At 41.4% G+C, this 20,850-nt stretch overlaps 1 protein-coding gene across 1 annotated transcript; it reads right to left on the bottom strand.

The window, feature by feature from the left end:
- Positions 1–12,915: 12,915 nt before the first annotated feature.
- On the bottom strand, positions 12,916–17,805 carry LOC136587848 (glucose-6-phosphatase catalytic subunit 1-like). Its single transcript, XM_066586635.1, has 5 exons — positions 17,525–17,805; positions 16,700–16,809; positions 16,218–16,323; positions 15,718–15,833; positions 12,916–14,309 (listed from the first exon to the last, which is right to left on the bottom strand). Exons 1-5 carry the CDS (start codon positions 17,755–17,757, stop codon positions 13,798–13,800), a joined length of 1,077 nt encoding a protein of 358 aa, XP_066442732.1. The 5' UTR covers positions 17,758–17,805; the 3' UTR covers positions 12,916–13,797.
- Positions 17,806–20,850: the final 3,045 nt, after the last annotated feature.

Below are 20,850 nucleotides of genomic sequence, written 5' to 3'. Positions count from 1 at the left end.
ACTGCAGGCCTCCCTCCCTTCTCTGTACACAAGAGAAACAAATATTTCACCACTCAACATATTGCTCATTAGGGTCAAAGACCACCTTCTTCCCAGCAATGATCGGTGCACCATGCCTCTCTGCTGAGGGCCCAATGCACATGGACGGATTTGCACTGCGGAATCCTGAGTGGGCATCTGCCTCTGGATTCTGCAGCAAATACCAGCCATAGCATGCAATATGAAAGTTGGTTTTCATGTCGATGAGCAGAAATCAATTGCGATTTTCCATTCGCGGGGGGAAAAAAATCCCAGCCTGCTCTATTTTGAGTTGGATTCCGTGCAGATGGCTTCCATTGAAGTCAATGAAAGCCATCTGACACGTGGCCCTTCCGCAATCATCATTGCAGAAAGGCTGTGGGATCCGTGTCATTGGCTAGCGACGGCGCGGCACTATCTGTACTGCACATGTGCGCCAGCCGGCACATCCGCAGTACAGATGAAAAGAATGCGGACAGGTATGCGGGCGTCACCGGCCAGACCAGGGTTGGATTCCACTGCAGGATCCAACCCCGCCATGTGCATTCGGCCTAAATATGGCCTTCTTTTTGTAATATCCAAATGTAGGGTGGGCCACCGGAAAAGTTGCTCGGCAACACACTCCTACTGACTGTATGCCGCTTCTAACCAGTCCTAATTTTTATGTTTTTCACACTCGAAATGCCTTGATGAATATGCTCTATGGAAGCTGTGTAAAAGAAGATCTGTTTTTGTGGTTCATAGCAACCAATCACAGCACAGCTTTAATTTTATTTCAGCAGTCTAAGGACCATAGCAACCAATCACAGAGCTGCTTTAATTTCTTATACTGCTGTGGTAAAATGAAAGCTGTGCTGTGATTGGTTGCTATGAGTTCTTACACAGCTGAGGTAAAATGAAAGCTGTGCTGTGATTGGTTGCTATGAGTTTTTACACAGCTGAGGTAAAATGAAAGCTGTGCTGTGATTGGTTGCTTTGGCCTCTTACACCCTGAGGTAAAATGAAAGCTGTACTGTGATTGGTTGCTATGAGTTCTTACACAGCTGAGGTAAAATGAAAGCTGTGCTGTGATTGGTTGCTTTGGCTTATTACACCCCGAGGTAAAATGAAAGCTGTGCTGTGATTGGTTGCTATGGGCAGCAAACACAGATTTTCATTTAGACAGCCTTCATAACATTGTGGTGCCTGGCTGCTTTTCTGTGGGACACCAAGTGATCAGTACCGCTGCGTCTGTCAAGTGTAATGGAAATACTTCATATCACTCAGTGGTTCTCTGCAGTGAGAAACAGTCCAAAACCAATAATAGGAGATAAAGTCCTTCCTTAAAATCCTTTATTTGTGTGTAAACATATTACAGCACACACGCACACACTGACTTAGGGCGGCTTCACACGGGCGAGAACATCGTGTGAGATTTGTACATTGCAAGACGCACAAATCTCACATTAGCGTTTAGAGATGAGCGAGTAGTGCCTTAGCCGAGTATCTCCCCGCTCGTCTCTAAAGATTCGGGGGCCGGCGGGGTGACAGGTGAGTTGCGGCGGGGAGCGGGGGGGAGAGAGGGAGAGAAAGATCCCCCCTCCGTTCCTCCCCGCTCTCCCCCGCCGGCCCCCGAATCTTTAGAGACGAGCGGGGAGATACTCGGCTAAGGCACTACTCGCTCGAGTAATGTGCCTTAGCAAGTATACTCGCTCATCTCTATTAGCATTGCTTCCCTGCATGGCACCGCGATGTGATATGATGCTATGCAGGAAACAAATTGCAGCATGTCCTATCTTGTGGATGCTCAGCAGCGCCGGGAGGAACTCAGCGACCCTCTGCAGCAGCTGTGACATCCGCGTCGGAGTATTCCTTAAGTGATGCCAGGCTGTTTTCACATGAAGACGCCTCGCATCCATGGGGATTTCACATAGTGGGGAGCGCAATATGGGGGCGTGATTCACGGCACTATATCGCGCTCACCTGTGTGAAGTTAGCCTTAGGGTGCATTCACACGAACGTATATCGGCTTGGTTTTCACGCCGAGCCGATATACGTCGTGCTCGTGTGCAGGGGGGGAGGCTGGAAGAGCCCAGGAGCAGGAACTGAGCTCCCGCCCCCTCTCTGCCTCCTCTCCGCCCCTCTGCACTATTTGCAATGGAGAGAGGCGGGACGGGGGCAGGGCTAATTCGCGGCACTTAGCCCCGCCCCCGTCTCGCCTCCTCTCATTGCAAATAGTGCAGAGGGGCGGAGAGGGGGTGGGGAGGAGGCAGAGAGGGGGTGGGAGCTCAGTTCCTGCTCCTGGCTCTTCTATCCTCCCCCCCCCCTGCACATGAGGACAACGTATATCGGCTCGGCGTGAAAACCGAGCCGATATACGTTCATGTGAATGCACCCTTAGGCTGTATTTTTGTGGCCCATAGCGAGTTGGGCAATTTGCAACACACAGCCTCCTGTCCATGTGTTGTGCGAGAAACCGCCCATTGCAAGTCCCGTTCTCATGTGAGACTCACAAGAAAAGAGGACCTGCTTCCATTTTTGCAATAGGAAGCCCTGCAGTGTAAATGCACACATTACAAAGAATGGATTATTGTAACGCACGACTTCTGTGCAGCTCATATAAGCATAGAGCTGACACGACTGTGTAAAAATGGCCGGCGGCTACCTACAGCGTGCAGCTTCACTGCAATGTGAGGCGTTTTTATGTCAAAACACCTCACATCACTTTCAGCCATGTCGGAGGATCGGCATGTGTGTGCCATAGATTTTAATGGTAAACCTCGCATCGCACTCGTATGCACATTGCATGCCATGCTCTCTGTTTTACTGTTTCATTGGACACAATAGGCTGTGCTTTCCGCGGAACGCAAAAATAGGACATGCAGCAATGTATATGATTCCATTCAAAAGAATGCAGTTCATGTACGTGCGTGATTTCTGCGTCTCGCAACGCAGAAATCTCACATAAATATGAACCACCTTCTTTTCCTATCTGTATGTCCTATCTTTTGCCGTTCCTCAGAACGCATCGCTCATTGTTTTCAATGGGACAGTAAAACACACCCCACGGAATGCGAGTGCGATGCAAGGTTCCCATTGAAAACAATGGGAAAAACTTGCCGATCCTCTGATGTGCCTGAAAACCGTGCCAGAGGATCGCTACTTCAGAGAAGTGATGGGAGGTGTTTTTGCCAGAAAAACTCCTTGCATAGGTGTGAAAAAGCAGAGAAACATACTGATCTGAATTTTTCGTCCCAATATCACGCTCACCCCTGTGTAGATTGACTTAGTGTAGACTGATCCCTTCAGTGGCAGGTTCATTATTACCATGTCATGCCTCACAGGGCAGGTTTTTTAAATGAGTCAACAATGCAATAAAAACCCCGGTAGAGTTCAGATGACAGCTAAGAGCTCTGCACATTTCAGCACTAGAGCTGTCCATGGAAATCTTCCAGGGTTTAACTGCATGGTCAGTGCAGCAAGCCCTGGAAATTTTCCGGGTGTACCACTAAAGGGGTTAAATGGCATGGCAGCCTTGACGTCATTCACCTGCAATCTGCACTAGTGTAATCAAGCATAGAAAACCAAATGAAACTTTATTTTAAACATATTCAAAACTTTAATTACATGTATTCATGGCACAATTGTCATTAAAGAAAGGAACATAAATCATTGGGATCATTTAAACTAAGTGGGCTGGGAGCCTTACCTCCCTGTCTACCTCCACCTTCCCATGGCAACTCTACCAGCAAATTGACGAACATCCGGGTTATGGCTTGTTTACATGGGCGTCAAAATTACGCAGAAGTTAGCAGCACAAAAAAATCTGCGAGACAGAAAATATGCAAGATGTCCAATTTTTCGGCAAGTTCACAGAAAACTAGACCATTATTTGCTATGGGCAACTTAAAAAATCACATTGTGCTTACATGTACAAGTGAGTTTGATGCAAGTGTGATTTTTACATTTTCCTTTTGAAAAACCATTTTCACGCACATTAAGGGATTCTTCAAAAATTTGCATGCACAAACAGCAAACAATAGAATTCCTTGTTTTCAATGGGTTTGTTCTCAAAAGCGCGTTTTGCGCATGCAGATTTTGCTTGCACAAAAAAATAGGCTGTATCTTTTGCACAGTGAAACTGATGTAGAAGTCTATGGCCTGGGTGAAATTACGCAAGAGGAATGGTGTGCCAAAAAAAGAAGATAGCTGAACCTTATTAGGCTTTAATAGCCAATCAATTCAATGGAAAGTAAGTATCGCGCACGTGTAAACTGGCTCTGCGCTCACAAAAAGTACATGCAGCACCCTGATTACCTGGCTCTTCAAACGTCATTCATGCCCAAATATGCTGCGGTGAGCATACTTGCGCTAACGATCGTCTAAAGCCTCCTTAAGAACGTGTATGATAATCAAATGGGATGCAATTTTTATGCAAAATGCATCGCATTCCCAGTGAAAGGGCTTGTTTATGCTGCCATTTGAGGAGCAGAGAAATGGAAGTAAAAACAGAATTAAACTGAAATGGCTGACTGCGCTATTTATTTCGCTTGAAAAACAGAAATGCAACAAAACAGAATTTAATGGAAAAAGATGGAAAATTTCATGCATTTAAAAAAAACAACAAAAAAACATTGACATCCATGGGGAATAAAATGGAAACGTTTAATTCCATTTTTATTACCGTTTCTCTGTTCCTCAAAACGGAACAAAGAAACGGAAATGGTTAACTGCACCTAAAAGCAGTGTAAACCAGCCCAAAATTGAATTTTTTACAAGTGTGATATCGATCTTAGTTTCTCAGTCTGTTATCGCGCTCACCTGTGTGAATCCAGTTTTAGAAAACACATGACCTTACTTGGTCGAACAAAGGTTAATCGTTGGATTGTCTATGGAAAATTCCCTCTGCATAGAATTGTATTACACTTTGCAGCATGCAAATTAGGGCCCATTTACACACAAAGATGATCCCTGAAAAGATTTTTAGCATAAACTACTAATTGGTACTAATGCCAATTAGTAGCTTATTAATGCGTGTAAGCCGCCAAGAGCTATATTCGGAGAACACCGGGTGGTCTGTTCTCTGAATACACTCCCTTTGTTCTGACAGGAGGCTGACACAATGAGACAATGTTATCAGTGCTTCCCGTGCAGAACACAGCGTGAAGTCCCTGCTATCAGCTCTTCTGCTGAACAATGGATTTTATGCTGAACGTAAAATCATCGTTTGGTAGAAAAGTGAAACATGGGCTCATTTACATGCAACAATTATTGCTCAAAAGATGGCTTTGAGCGAATTTTGAGTGAAAATCGTTGTGTGTAAAAGGGCTTTTAGAAGCATTTGATATGTATACAGTTATCATTTGCCATAACTGTTATAGGTTTTATCACACAAAATATATTCCTCTGGCCAGTCATTCAGGACACTTGAACTCCAATCGGGGCATTTAAGTTCCACTGTCAGAATTGCCGGCAGCATTTAAAGGGTTAACAGATGCAATCAGCATAAATGCTGACCACAGCTGTTGCTGATGGGTGTCAGTTGTAGGAAACAGCCGACACCCGCATTGTGTAGAGCAGGATCAGCTCCTGATCCATCTCCATACAAACCCAAATACACGGGATGATAATGCACATCCAGTGTCGTTAAGGGGTTAATATGTTTCACCTGTAATAGGTATGTGACCAATAACCATTTTTTCTAAACCCCAGCAACTAGTGAGCCCGTTAGATAGAAGTAGGTTGATGGTTGAACAGATGTTGAAAGAATACGTTTCTGGTGAACAATCATTTTCAATATTCCTTTTAGACCATATTGGCCACTACAGTCATTCAAGCCATTCATTCAGCCATACATGATCAATGGTAATTTTTTTTCATTCATTGTATAACTAACCCTCCCTCCCACTCCCCCTCCCCCTGTATATATAAGTCGGTTAGTTTTATCTAGGTTAGTTGTTCTTGTCTACAAGAAACTTTCTAGAGTCCTTTTTCTCAGGTGGGTCATGGGATCTCCTTCTAACCCCTTGAGAATTACTTGGCTTTATGTTCTCTCAATATGACATGGAAGGTACCACACAAACTATCCATAGGGGAAGGGGGGGCAGAAACTCCTGAAGATGATCCCACAGCTCCTGTTTCAGAATTATAATGAAGAAGATTACAGCTAATCTTCCTGACTATATAATTATGGTTTGTAGTTTATTAAGGTGAATATAGAATACAGAGTGTCCTCCCAACAGGCAAAGGTGGGACTGGCTCTAGCTAGTCATGTGTTGCTATGCTGATAAGTTGAGGGGGCTCGGTGGTGCGGTAATGGTAGCGGTGGCTCTGCTGCTACCCCTTGCAAACTTCAGCTACCGACAATGTAAAAATAAAGTCTAAGTATGGGGTTTAAATGCTACCCGTCAGTCGGACAGGGTATGGTGGTGTTTATGTTGTCAAGTTCCTGACACCATCCCATATACAGGCCGAAACCTGTTCTGGGCAAAAGGATAAGTAAAAATGGATAAATGAGTATAAAACAGGAAATAAGCCTCCCCCCCTAGAGTGTGGTGTGGTGTACTTCAGTGCAGATGGTGTGGTGGTGAGAAGGGAATTCCACGAGTCAGGATTAACATTAAACAGTAAAATGATTTATTTGCATCAATGGTCTTCAAGAGTATGCTTTACACATTGGGAATGGATTCACTCTGAGATAGATAGCTGCTCGCCAGTATAGGAACCACATCTGTACACTTAGAGCGGTAAGTACAGGAACTGCATCTGTATGCTATGCTTTGCCCTTCTTCTTCTTTCTTTTACTTATACTTTAAATATTAATTTCCTTCTCTCTTTTACAACTATTGCCCCTATTGTTTTACTTTTCTTTTTCTTCTATTGTTATATAAACTGAATCTTCTTTTCTTTGCTTTTTCTATCTCTGATATAACCCCTTTCTTGTGTACTCACACCTCCTCCTTCTCACCGCACTTGCTTTCCTCTTCTCTGATCTTGCTTCTTGCTTCCTCTTTCTTCAACGACTCAACTTTTTCTCTTTCTCCTTCTTTTACAGACACTTCCCCTACATTTCTCCTGAATGATTCCCTCAACCAACCCGTGCAGGAGGGCTTATCCTCCAATTACAGGACAGCTATCTTCTCACTACCTGACTAACCAAAATGGTACAAATTGGCTTGCAAGGCAGAATGTGAGTGAAACGCAAACCTTTACCAATCTTAAAGTAGTACACACATATTTCAATAAAAACAACTGCATTACCTTCTGTAGTGCCCAACTCTGGGGCACTGCAGATGCATCATGGGAGTGTTAGTAGAGCATAGAGAAAGTGAGCAGGGAGAAATCTCAGCGAGATTAAGATGGTGCCTAATAAACATTAAACTGGAGGCAGCACTATGAGTAAGAGCCGAGGTGTACAGGCTCTAAACGTGTAAGGCCGCCTGCAGACGGGCGGAAACGTCACTCACCCGCCGCCGGCTCCGGTCTGCGCATGTGCCGGCTGCCCGGGAGCCGGCACATGAAAGATCCGGAGCTGCGGGGCGCGGGTGAGTACGCGCTGCTCTCTGCAGGCGCTCGGGTCGGGTCCCGCGGCGAGAATTCTCGCTGCCGGATCTGACCAGGCCATCTGCAGGCAGCCTGAGTGGTGTTTTCTGTTTATCTCTTGCTCCTGCATTGCTTTTCAGTTTCATGGAATAAAAGGTACATTTTACTCATATTTTGTACACTGGAAGGCTTTTTCATTTTTACTGCATAGAAGTGATTACAATATACAGGGACCTCCAGAGTCTCAGCCACCAAGTCATCAGGGCCCTTGGTGGTCTCTGCTCTGCTATCCTGGCCGCTCTGGCTGCTGTGCTTCTGCTTCTGATCTCAGCCACTTTAAATCAAGCTGCTCTTTCTTAGCCCTTGCTGAACAGCAGCATCCTCAATTGAAGTCAATGGAGGCATCTGATCTGCAGCCCATAAGCAATTAACATTAGGTATGGGCTGCGGGTACCCATGTCACAACTTAGTGATGGCACGGGAAATACAAACAATGCAAAAAAACAAACTGTACTGCGCATGACCAACAGCGAGTTTCCACGGTCCTACACAATACAGAGAAATTAGGTATGCAGGGTGACCTGCTGGGCTCACAGCTGGAATCCACTCTCAGGCCTCCTGCATGCAGAATCCGACCCATTTGTGTGAGCCTGGCCTTAGATGAAGTGCAAAAGCAAGCAAGCGCAACATCCAGCTGTACACTGCAAGCACTGAGCTACATATAAACATTGAGTACAAAGATTGTATAGACCTGCATTACTGCTATTCTTACTATGCACATTAATTTGAGATTCTTAGCGCACATTTTCATCAAATTGTGAGAGCCCATTTGCCAATGACAAAACAACTGCACTTGGATGGGTCCCTACACTATCAGGCTTACTTCTCCTGGGCCCAGACCTACAAAATGAATAATTAAAAGTCTGGGACAGATGGCTGGGAGTACACCGCCAAAATGTAGGGAGCCAATTAAATCAGAATGTTGCTAGATCCTATGAAGTACATGAGTGGTGATGTGGGTTACATGTCATGGTAATAAAAAGGATATATCTGAGTGGAGGATAACCTGTTACAGGAATGTTCTTGATGGCTCCATCTGCAACGGTGGCCATGAAAGTTAATCAGCGCCTTTTAGCTAAACCCCACCCTCAATCAGTTCCTTGTAGAATTAAGGAGAATTCTTTAGGAGTTTGCTTGATTTTAAAAGCCCAATGCACCCTATCGCCTGGTAACACTTGGATAATACCATCATGTTGTCACATAAAATACAATGACTGGATGGTACTAACATGCGTTGGCCAATTAATTATCTTTAATTAAGTTAGATCTTAATTATTATATTGAAATTGATTTTTAGAGAGAAAATCTCTTTAATGGTACTGTTGTGTGTCATTTTGAAGATGAAGTTGGACAGTTGTTGTTTGCGCTGCATTGTAGGGTAGAACAGAGTGTCCCATGTACTGCATGTTCTCAGATATGTTGTCACTGTACTTGTGTAGATAAGAGGTTGGCTAAAGACTGCAATTATATCCTTACTGCAAGTGCTCACTTTAGGACAGATGACATGGGTGGAAATATACTGGGTTATAGCTACTAACATAACACTTTCTCAGTGCCGTGCTAATGTGCTGTGCTAAAGGTAACACTGCGGCCCAGTGTAGCATGCATATTGGAGAGTTACATGGCCATGCACGATATATACATATCTATCTATATCTATCTATCTATCTATCTATCTATCTATCTATCTATCTATCTATCTATCTATCTATCTATCTCATATCTTTCCATCTATCTAATATCTATCTATCTATCTCATATCCATCTATCTCATATCTATCCATCTATCTATCTATCTATCTATCTATCTATCTATCTATCTATCTCATATCTATCTATCTGTCTATCTATCCGTCTATCTATCTATCTATCTATCTGTCTATCTATCTATCTATCTCATATCTATCTATCTATCTCATGTCTATCTATCTATCTATCTATCTATCTATCTATCTATCTATCTCATATCTATCTATCTCATCTCTCTCTATCTATCTATCTATCTATCTCATATCTATCTATCTCATCTCTCTCTATCTATCTATCTATCTATCTATCTATCTATCTATCTATCTATCTATCTATCTATCTATCTATCTATCTATCTATCTATCTATCTATCTATCTATGTGTGTGTATATATACATATAATGTGGCTGGAAGAGTTTCTGAGACCAGATTTAGGGATGTGCTTTGAGTCAACGTTGATTTTGGAGGGAGTTTATGAAGACAGCCGGGTCGGATCCCGCTGCAAGAATTCTCGCAGCGGGATGCAGTCCCGTGCCCCTGTAGAGGCCTGCGGCTTACCCGCTCCCGGTGTCTCCTCTCTGCGCTGTGTGCCGGCTAGCCGGTGCATGCGCAGAGAGGAGCCGGCGGGTCACCACTAACATTTCTGTGCGGGCCTCTGCGGGACCCACACAGAAATAGAACCTGCCGCGAACTGTTTTCTGTGTATGTTTTCACGCGGACAAATCACGGCCGTCTGCCTAGGATTGTGTTTTGGAATGCGATGCTATGCAGGCGGGCACGGGCAGAAATTCTGCGGGAAATCCCGCTGCAGAACTTCCGCCCGTGTGCCAGGGGCCTTATGCGCTAGAAATCCAGCGTAAAAAGAAGAAAGTCACAAATTTTTACCAAGCCATACTTGCGCAAAGACGTGTAACCTTTTGCCCTTTCTCTGCCATCCTCAATGCTTATCTAAAAATACTTAGTCCCCCATACCTGGCGCAAATTTGATTGTGAGGCACACAGATGGTTTGAGATGTACCAAATTTTATTAAGAGATATGTGCCTCCTAATACATTTATTTTGTCTTACTCCAGTGGACACAAGTCTCAAACGCTGGTCTTAGTAAATGTGCCTCAATAGGTTTGACTTATTGCTACCTGCAGTGTCTAGTTTACACATATGGGGTATTGTGTAAGTTGCTGGTTTTATGTAATTATTTGCAATTATCGGATTAATATGGTATATATGTAAGAAGTGGGTGGTACGTGCCCAATGGTAGGTGTGATGGCGCAGCGATGACAGGCAGAGGCTGAAGCGGCACGTTTTACAAAAATAACTTTATTAAATGGCAACAGTATTAACAACATTTAACTCTATAGGAGGGTTTGGGTACTTAAAGGTTACGTAATAAGTAACTCAATATAATTTCTCTTAAGGCGACAGTACTGGATTACTCTATAATTATGCTAGCACTGCTTGATAGGTTACACAACCTATCACCCTGGCCAGGGATTTTATGCCAAAGAGTCCCATGGGAACAAGTCCACTTACAAATGTTCCTAGTGTCAAGAGCCGATTCCTTCCATGAAGCATCAACTTCTTTGGCACCACCGCTTCAGTGTCAGGCAATTGCAGGGAAGGAGACTCCTTCTACTCCTACTGCTATAGGGTCCTTCACCATAGTGGTCCAGACAGTTTTTCAGGGGGCATCACTTTTCAGCCATCAGGTCGTCAGGGGCCTTGGTGGTCTTTACACTGCTTTCCTGCATGGGGGGGGGTGTACTGTAGTATGAAATGAAGGTGGCTTATTGGTTGTTAGGACTATAAAATAAAAGGTACTGCAAATAATTTATTAATAATCGGTAGCACGAAGAACTCTACACTCCAATATATAATTCAAGGAATATTGGGTTTATTAAACTGGCAATCCAGAATAGTAACATTTTGATCCATATATAAATGTGGGCCTTTATCAAATATAATTGCCAATGCTATAGAGGAAATGCCAATAAGTTGATAGAAGATATATTAATGAAATTTTTTTGTATATGGAAGATGGGAGGGGGCCACACTGGACTCTATGAAATCACTGCATGATCCACTATAGTCTCGATTCAGTTAGTTTCCTTGATATGCAGATGATGAAAAATATACAAAATCAGCTCACTTTTATAAGAAGGGAACCAATAGAAATAGTCTCCTCTACTGACTGCTCAAGCTGCCATTCTCTGGCGATTAAGCAATCTCTCCCATGTTCACAGTTTGCACGAACTTCCGAAATTGTTGACAATCCGTTGAAGGAAAAGATTAATCTATATGACTATCTCTAATTAGAGTTTGCTATATCCCAGCAGCAACTGTGTTTGAGGAAGGTCCAAAAATTTCATTTTTTCTCCTCTATCTGCTCTACTTTGAAGTCTGAGTAGAAGGAGCCAGAAAGGAGCAGACAGAGGAGGACAATTGAAGATACCATACTGCAGCAGTGTATGCACCATGTAAGGATGGCACCAACTTGCTATTTATAAAATTGACCGTGAAGACAGAGGATAACATTACCACCTTGTGCTGTTACTATGGGTGACATTATTACCTTGCGGAGGGAACAAAGAGGTATTATTACTTTGTGAGGGCACAAAAAAGAGTATTTCCTCATGAGGGCACAAAGGGAGCAATAAGGGGGCATTATTACTTTGCTGGAGAAGAAAGAGGGCACTCTTACATCATAGGGCACAAAAGGGTCATTGTTACTATGTGGAGGGTACAAAGATGGCACTATTCCCTTAAGGGGGCACAAATGGGGTACCTAGCCATTGCTATCTTGTAAGGGGCACAAAAAGGGGCATTATTCCTTTGTGGAAGACTCAAAAGGAGCACAGTTACCTTATGGAAGGCCCAAATGAGGCACTATTATCTTGTGGAGTCAAAATAGAGATACATGGGCACTATTACCTTGAAGGGAGTACAAAGGGGGCTCTATTACTTTGTAGGGGACACAAAGGGGACATTATAACTTGGCGGTACTAAGGGGGCATTTATTATCTTGTGGTGAGCACAAATCACTGTGCAGAACTGGTATCAGACTATAATTTTGTGACTGCAGTATTTAGAGCTACACATAAAACTGAGAGACTGCATCTAAGTGTCTAAGCCCGTTCTCTAAGAGTTGCCTTATGTTGTTACTGATATGTGTGTATATATATATATATATATTCCTCTGGCTGCTAGTGCTGCATTGAAGGGTCACATATGAGACCTAGTGATACAGCTGAAAGTCATGGACCCACCATGGCCGTTGGCCTGAAGAAGAGTTGCTTGCATGTAGGGGGGCACAAGCCGAATATTTGCACTAGTGCCCATGACACTTTTCTACACCCCTCTTTATGACCATGTATATAACACTAACATATTCTGCAGAGCTGTACAACAAATTTACTCATATTGGTCCCAAATAGGGTTTATAATCTAATCTCTTCTTTGCAGGTACACATACACTTTGGTAGCACTTTAGGTATTTCCCGTCTTATCTTTTTCTATATAATTAAAACCCCATTTATCTCCGTTATATTTCCCATAAATTACAATAACAAATAACAAAACAAAATAATTTGTTTATTTTCTTATTTTATTAAAAAATATGTAATATTCCAAAAAAATGTTTAGAGAAACTTTACACCATTAACAATATCCGTCATGGTCAAAAATAACCAAATAACATCAGGCGCTAATGTGTGAATAAATATATATATTAATAAAGATGCTAAGTATAAAAAAATATCAAAACCCCCCAACGCTCATTATCATGTACCAACTTGGCAGCACATTAGATTTACCCATTCAGAGTATTTCTGACAACCTGTGTACTTGTATGGGACTACACTGTCCTTGGCTTGCTTATTATCTTCAGTCCCATTGCATCCAGGCACTTCTGTTAACTGGAAGCTAAGAATGGGAGTTATAGATTTAACACAGCTTGATGGATGCAGATTGTAAACTCCTTCAATACCAGTCTTAAGTCTTTATAAAGATGGGGTGATTGTTTCATATCATGATGTTTTCTTGGACAGAATTGTGATAATATTTGAAAAGTCTTTGTTCGTAGGGCAAAAAAGTAACTGGAGGCGGGTAATTCCACTTCGCCAAATATTCAAAAATTCTAGAAGTAGATTCTGAATGCTTCAATGAGTTTTATAGTCTCTACTACTATTGAATCTGATATTCCGATGGTTCCTCAACGAGTCCATACCACTTTTAAATTGACTGATGACACCATCAAGATGGCCATGGTCACAATACCTTTTGTTAACATTGACACGCCTAAGCAACAGAGACTCTGCAGACGGTGGTTGCTCATATTTAAAGATAGCATGGCACAGTCTGGAAGAGTCTTCTTTGTACCAATGGCTCATAATTTGGTTATTTAAAAAACTATGAAAATGCTACATTCTATACAACAATAAAAAATAAAACATCCTAGAGAATCTTTTTGCTTTCTTGGTGAAGAAGCTGAGAAACACAATAAGGGATAATTCCTACGGCAGCCAGGGGCACAGCAGCGCTTTTGCAGAATGAAAGGGCATAGAAGAGCATCTCTACTTTAGTTGGTGGCTTAAAAGAGTCAAAGAGATGTAGAACAAAAAGGGAAGCTACGATACAGCAAATTCGAAAGGTGAATTGACGTCCTTGCTTGCCACGGCAGCTCTCTTGGTAAAGTTTGGAGTTGAGAGCCAGCCCTAAACCGAAGAAGATGCCCAGGTTTCTAAGGAGGCCAGCAAAAGGGGTGGTGTCGATATGGATCCATTCAGGCCTTTCACACCATTTCTTAGCCTTCTCAAGTGTCCACAGGAGATCCACACCCACTGCTTTAAGAATGAGGTAGAATCCCAAAGCAAAGGAAAACAGGAAAAGGGTGGTAAGGATGTATTTCTTGAGACTGGCCTTGTAGATAGATTGCGTGTGATGGAATGCCTCAGCCACTACCATGCCTGTTTAGATGAAGGAACAATGTCATGATTAGTTTTCACTTCTCAGCAGAAGTTTTCATACATAAATAAGAACACCCCTTACAAGAGCAGAACAAAGCTTTAAATAGTTTTTCACAACAGCACACTACTACCAAAAGATTAAAGGTGGTTATACACACTAGATGTATCTCATCCAAAACTGCCAATACCAGTGGATCCAGTCAATGGTCAGGGAGCCTACCATTTCTGCCCTATGGCAGAGGTTGGAGAAATAAGGACCAAGCAGTTGAATTGCTTGATCCTTTTTCTTGATGGAGTTAAACTGCTATCAGACCCCTCTCCCTTCCCCGCTCTACATTCAGAACATATCCATGCTTGGCTGAGCCAAGTGTGCATGTGTATGACGGTGCCAAGCAAGATAGCTGTTGACCGAATGAGTGTTTGGCAGACAACTATCTAATGCATATATGTAGTATCACACAGGGGTATAGACCAGGTTTTGCACCCTCTTTAGATCATATTGCAGTACATAAACTATCCTAGGAACAAATAGTGTTCCTTCAGTTTACTTTATCTACTTTGTGGGTAAATCCAGTGTGTAGCTGCCAGACCTTGCACAGCAAAAATGCTCAACATATATGTACAATACCCTTATGATTTACAAAAACGTGTGTGATTGCATGCTTTCCAGCACATCTAGAATTGTGTGTTATAACTCAAAGAACTCAAGGGAACTTACATGAGCTTTTAATATATCAATTGGTATTAAGCAACACTCAACTAATGTATTCAATGGGGATTAGAAAAAGCATGGACCTCTACATATTCAAGTCCAACTCAACAAATCTAAAATGAGGGGACTAAAGCAAAATGAGTTGCTAGATAAGAACAATATTTGAGCAATTTTCTTGCTTTCCACCCACAACAGTGATTTCAGTAAACAAGCGCAGTGCATTGGAGCACCGACTATAACTGGATGCAGTCACTTCCAACCTGTCACAGGTCAACATCTTGACTCATGCATGGAGTTAAGATGACAACAGGGTGCACTGATGGAGTTAAGATGAGAGTAAGGCTTCAAAACAGCAACAATGGCTACTCCAAATACATCTTAGATTAAAGGGGGTTGTCCAACGTCTAACTCCTATCCTTAAGATATGTCCTCAATAGCAGAACTTTCCCTGCAACACAAAGTCAGGCCACTGCAGAGAAAATGAAGCTGCCTGCTTCCAGCACAGATCAGGTCCATGAATGAGTGCACAGGTCTGACAAACAGATGGTTGCCTTGGATCCCAGATGGCAGAACTCTGCCAAACTACTTATTGTTGGCCTATCCTGAAGATAGGCCATCCATAGTTAAAAGCTAGACAGTCCCTTTAATGAAGAATGTCAAGCTTATAATAAGCATGGAGTTATTCACATTACATACCTGAAATGACTCCAGCTACAACCTGGTGTGGGAAATGTGCAGCCAAAAAGATCCTGGATAAGCAGACACAGACTTGGACAGTCCAAAACACAGTCCAAAGTGCTCCACGCAGGCACCTGAAATACAAGAATTACAATACAGTGATTAGTCCACAAATTAACCAACAAATGTTGTAAACATTTATACAATTTATACTACAATATAAGGAAATTAAGAAGGTCAGGAAGAGATCTGGACAAAAAGTAAAGCTCCATATTGACCATTATGGTAACTACTATATGAGGTCTTAATGGTGATATGATTGAAGGTCAAGGGGATGGGGAAAGTTTTTAAAGTTAATGGGTTATTTAGGGTACTTCATTCACTGGGTAAGTTTGGAATCAAAGTAATTATGTTAAGTACTTGCAATATATTGAGGTGCAAGCGAGTTATTATGATTTTGTAGGGCTGGTTAGTGCTATAGAACTTGTGTTATATTAGTCAAGATGGTCTCTACTTACCAGCTAGTCAACATTGATTCCTTTTTCTTTAACATGATTGTAAGGATTGATGTGACCATGACATAATAAATCCCAGCAGACCCCATAGCATGGCCTGAAGGACTTCCTAAAAAGTTAAAAACAGAAAGAATCATGAGCATATCCATGTCTTCATCTAGTTGAATATACTATACATGTCTAACTGTACAATGTTTAAGACAAGCAAATAAGAGGAAGAGGTAGAAGGTAGCCTGAATATAGAGGAATTTCATATAGACTCAGAATGAATAATATTCAGGGCACCTTGTTTATTAATCTTTTTTCTTTTTGTATCTTTTTGGAATATCTGAGCCAAAGCAAAATGCCCTTTTCAACGTAATATGCTCTAACAACCTATTAATTAAATGTTATCTAATGAGTTGAACAATAAACAATGGAAAAGATGAATAAACAATGGTAGTAGATCAATGTCTTGCCTAATATATACCGTAGTTTGTTTTTACCTGGACCAGTCTCGCATGTGACAGGAAACTGTTCAATAATTGGAGCTGTTGCATTTCCATAGTATTCTGTGTCATGAACCCACCAATATGGTCTTTGTCCAAAAAGGATCCTAGAAAAAGAAAAGAAATGAGTAAGATCAATAAGATCAAAGGAAACAGTGTGATAGCAAGGGATTACATAAAAATATTAGTAGCACAGCGAATGTTTTTGTATTTGGTCTACTATATTGGTCCTAAACCAATTGGAAAGTCACAGCACTTACAGGTTTGAGTAGGTTATATATTTATGCAGTGTATGAATCAATAATTATTGGAAATTCTATTCTAAGTATGTGTTATTGGGCACTATTAATTAATATATTGCACATTTAAAGAAAGTTTTTTGGTTATTGAAAAAGTTTCAATTCATGTATAGGTAAATGTAATTAATAAAAGGATTTTATATGGGTGAACTAAAATGGGACGAGTCCAGAGGTGCCAATGATATAAGTGCTCAAGGACCTAGGAGTTTTTTTTGAGGTCTCATACAGTGATGTCCTCTTAATTTATACTATGATGTACACAATTTTATATCACACTTTGTCTAATTATATCTTAAACTATAATGCCAATTATCTATAGGTTGGAATGGGCGGACGGTCTTAACTGGTCTTATAGAAACTTCAGCTAACCACTATTACCCCTGGTATGATATAGAGTAAAAATGCTAGTTGGTAAGGTCAACATAATTAAACAGTATTATCCTCCCAGCCAAGAGAAGGAGATATAACACATCAATTCTCTTTGTTAGTATTAATAAAATACTATAGTTTAGGACATACTCACCATTTGAAGACAAGGTTGAGCCAATCCCCGATCACTGCCACCCAGATGAGTTTGATGCCCACTGATTCACAAAGGTGAAACCAGATGGGGAAAAAAATAAAGAATGTATTTCTCAGATCAGCAGCAAAGGAGACGAACATGAACCAGTCTTGGGAACTCTTGTAGTTCATCTGGAGGTATTGGACCATTTCCACTCCAGAGTGGTGAAGAGCATCCATTCCGTTCTCCATCATGGAGTTCAGTCAATCTCTAGACTTGAGCTATTTGAGGTTGTCTGTGTCTCTGCGTGAACTGTGAGTCACTGTGCGCCTCCAGCAATATTTATACCATCCCGGGCCTCCTGTTTACCGCTGAAAAACCTGCTTTCTGACCTTTGTATCCATAGAAAAAAGTTACTTTGTCAAAAGAGAAAAAAAAACCTGTCGATCAAAGGTAATGTCACAAACATGTTTGGTACAATGTAACTGATAAACAGCTCAATAAGGCCGTGTTGTATTCAAGAGACTCTTTGCTCAACCCTGACCTTCTGGAACCTTGCAGGATATTGGGAGAGTTATTACGATAGTGTTTAGTCAATTGGACATCAATGGTACAAGCCTGTACTAATAATTAATGTTCATTCTGAGAATTTACTATTACACTGCCGAACATTGTATTTTTTCTACATTCACTACCGATTGGTTAAATTCTGTTGATATTTTAGTTATAGAGCAACCCCACCATTTTACTGTTTGAGAGCACTGTTCTCATTTTACTTTTGTCTTTTTTATATCATAGCAATGTTCAAGTTTGCTTTTTGTTGGAGGTCTTGTTACTTTTGATGGCAGGAACAGCAATGTTATTTCGTCATCATGGTGGAAACCTCTATGGAACCCCAACGAACCCCATTAAAAGTCAGTGGAGTCCACCAGCCATTGCTTTAATCCATCATACAACATATAAGGTCCAGCTTCATGGCTGTCATGACACCGCCTTAGTTATATTTAAAGGGCCGGGTTCCAATATATCCAGCCATCCATTGATTTTTTTCCTCCAATATTTTAATAAAACATAGGAGGGAAATTGATGCCAGAACTGATCCAATAGTTTTCTAAGAGATTTATTGATCATGGCATCCAGCACATCAGTTTTGATGCTGGGTTTCTCCCTGCACTGGACAGGAAAATATTGTATGCGGCACTTTTCTGTCTGGCTGTTCATATAAATGTCTTCAGTTCTGTCCAGATCAGGCATAAAATAACTGTCTATACACACAGCCAAAGTATATATGTGAACCTGGTCTTACTGTCCATGTATTTTCTCAGTACTGGAGTAGGGGATGTAGCACTGCATAACTAGGCATATTTGCCATGCAGGTGTACAGGGAAACTGAATGATGATCCCAGTTGAAGCTGTTATGCTAGCCAAATGGGTAGTTTTCCAGATTTTAAAAAATAAATAAGGCTGGGTTCACATTTGTATGGTTGTCCTGCATCTCATTCCTCAAGCATGGCTGTCAATTGCCGAAGAAAAACTGACACAAGGACCGATCTCTTAAATTAGTCTATGATATTGTTGCTTGTATATAGCGCTTCAGTTGGTGCACAGGACCTATCAAGAAGTCAGATAACAGAATGTTGACTGCAGTCTAATCTGGCTCTATGTCCGGCTATGGATTCAGGACTGGACCCTAAAATACGTCAAAATGGCATCAGTTGGGTCTGGTTCTGGCATGAAAACACTAGCTAGACAGAATAATGTATGTGAACCCAGTCTAACTAATATACAGCAATAGCTTTATAGGAAGGGTAACTCAAGGAACTATGCTTGGTTTATGTGTATATTACCGGTGTATATAAAGGTGTATGGTTTCAAATGTTCGGGTAATTCAGAGTTTATAGTAAGTTTCCAAGATTTAGGACAATTCTCTATTAGCCAGTACAAAGAAAAGCTACAAAGAGCATCTGGAGGACCTGGCAGGTTCATGCATTAGGCAGACCGTCTATAAAGTTCAATTGGCTCTGTGTAATTGTTTTAGGAATATTGAATCCTTTGCTAGGGGTCCCATCAGTAAGAAAACTGGCATTGAGTGAACGAAAACAGTCAAACCCTGTCTTGGCTCGAACGTTGCAAAAAGTTCGGTTTGGCATGAACCCGAACCTTAGGCAATTTGTCTTAGCTAAATCAACTAAAAGCTCCTCCTCCTTCTACAATGCTGCTCAGTGGTTAACAATGTTGACTTGAAGAACTTGAATCTTGGGTTCAAATTTGACCAAGGACAACATCAGCATGGATGTTTGTGTGGGTTTCTAAAAACATTCATACATACTCCATACGGATGTTGTCCTTGGTCAGATTTGAACCTAAGACTCCAGTACTACAAGTCTAACCACCATGCTTCTCCTTTCTTTTTCCTCCTCTTCCTCTTTTCACCTTCTGTAGGAGGCGGAGCAGAAGAAGAATGAGATAAAAAGAGGAGAAGAAGAATGAGGACTTTTATGGCTCTTAGATGGTGTTAAACACCAGCTTTAGGGCTATTGGTGAAGCTCTGGTTCTGTTCCAAATAAGACCAAACCAAGCTTTTTGGTAAAGTTCGGTGAACTATCCAAACCAAACTTTTCAAAGGTTCGCTCAGTTTTCCACAGACTGTTCCTTTAAATAAGTAAAAGACTTATCTCAATTGGCATAGTCTTCATTTTTTGTGCAGTGGCAACAGAGATTTAACTAGGGTATCATTCTGATATGATGACATCTTTTATGGCATATTGTAAAACTTTATTGTGTGATTACAACACAAAGTAATTTGTCTTTTCTGGTTCATAGTTTTATGTAACTAGAGAATATGGCCGATTTACCTTCTGCAGGTGCAATGAAACTTTTGAATACAATAGAAGTGTTTCTGAAGTTGGTCTTTCTTAAGTACCGATAATTTTCCACTGAATACGTTATTGGTGATACTTAGGTAGTCAATGGAATTCTTAAAATATAGTCCATAAGTAACCACATGCAGCAATGTTAATATATTGTTCTACTATATGTGATTGGGAAAAACAAGAGTTAAAAGCAGGATAGTGCTCTGACAACAAAATACAATAGCCAAAGATAGCAGACAAAAGCGGGAAAGGACTCACCTGGCATGAGGACAAAGCATTACACCTGTGGCTCTTGATAGCCTTGAATTAACCATCAGGTTCCAGATTGGACACCCTTTCCAGCTGAAGGCCATACTCCTTGAAGAGGCCTAGGTTATACTGGTAGTGCAAAAATATGTAGCATGGATTGTATATTATATTCAATATGGACTGTATACACACTTTTTAAAAAATGTTTTTATTAACCGGATCGGG

The sequence above is a fragment of the Eleutherodactylus coqui genome, chromosome 13, assembly GCF_035609145.1.
Source record: "Eleutherodactylus coqui strain aEleCoq1 chromosome 13, aEleCoq1.hap1, whole genome shotgun sequence".
NCBI classification, from domain to species: domain Eukaryota; kingdom Metazoa; phylum Chordata; class Amphibia; order Anura; family Eleutherodactylidae; genus Eleutherodactylus; species Eleutherodactylus coqui.
The sequence above is the reverse complement of the archived record's forward strand: the minus strand, read 5'-3'. Positions and strand labels throughout refer to the sequence as shown.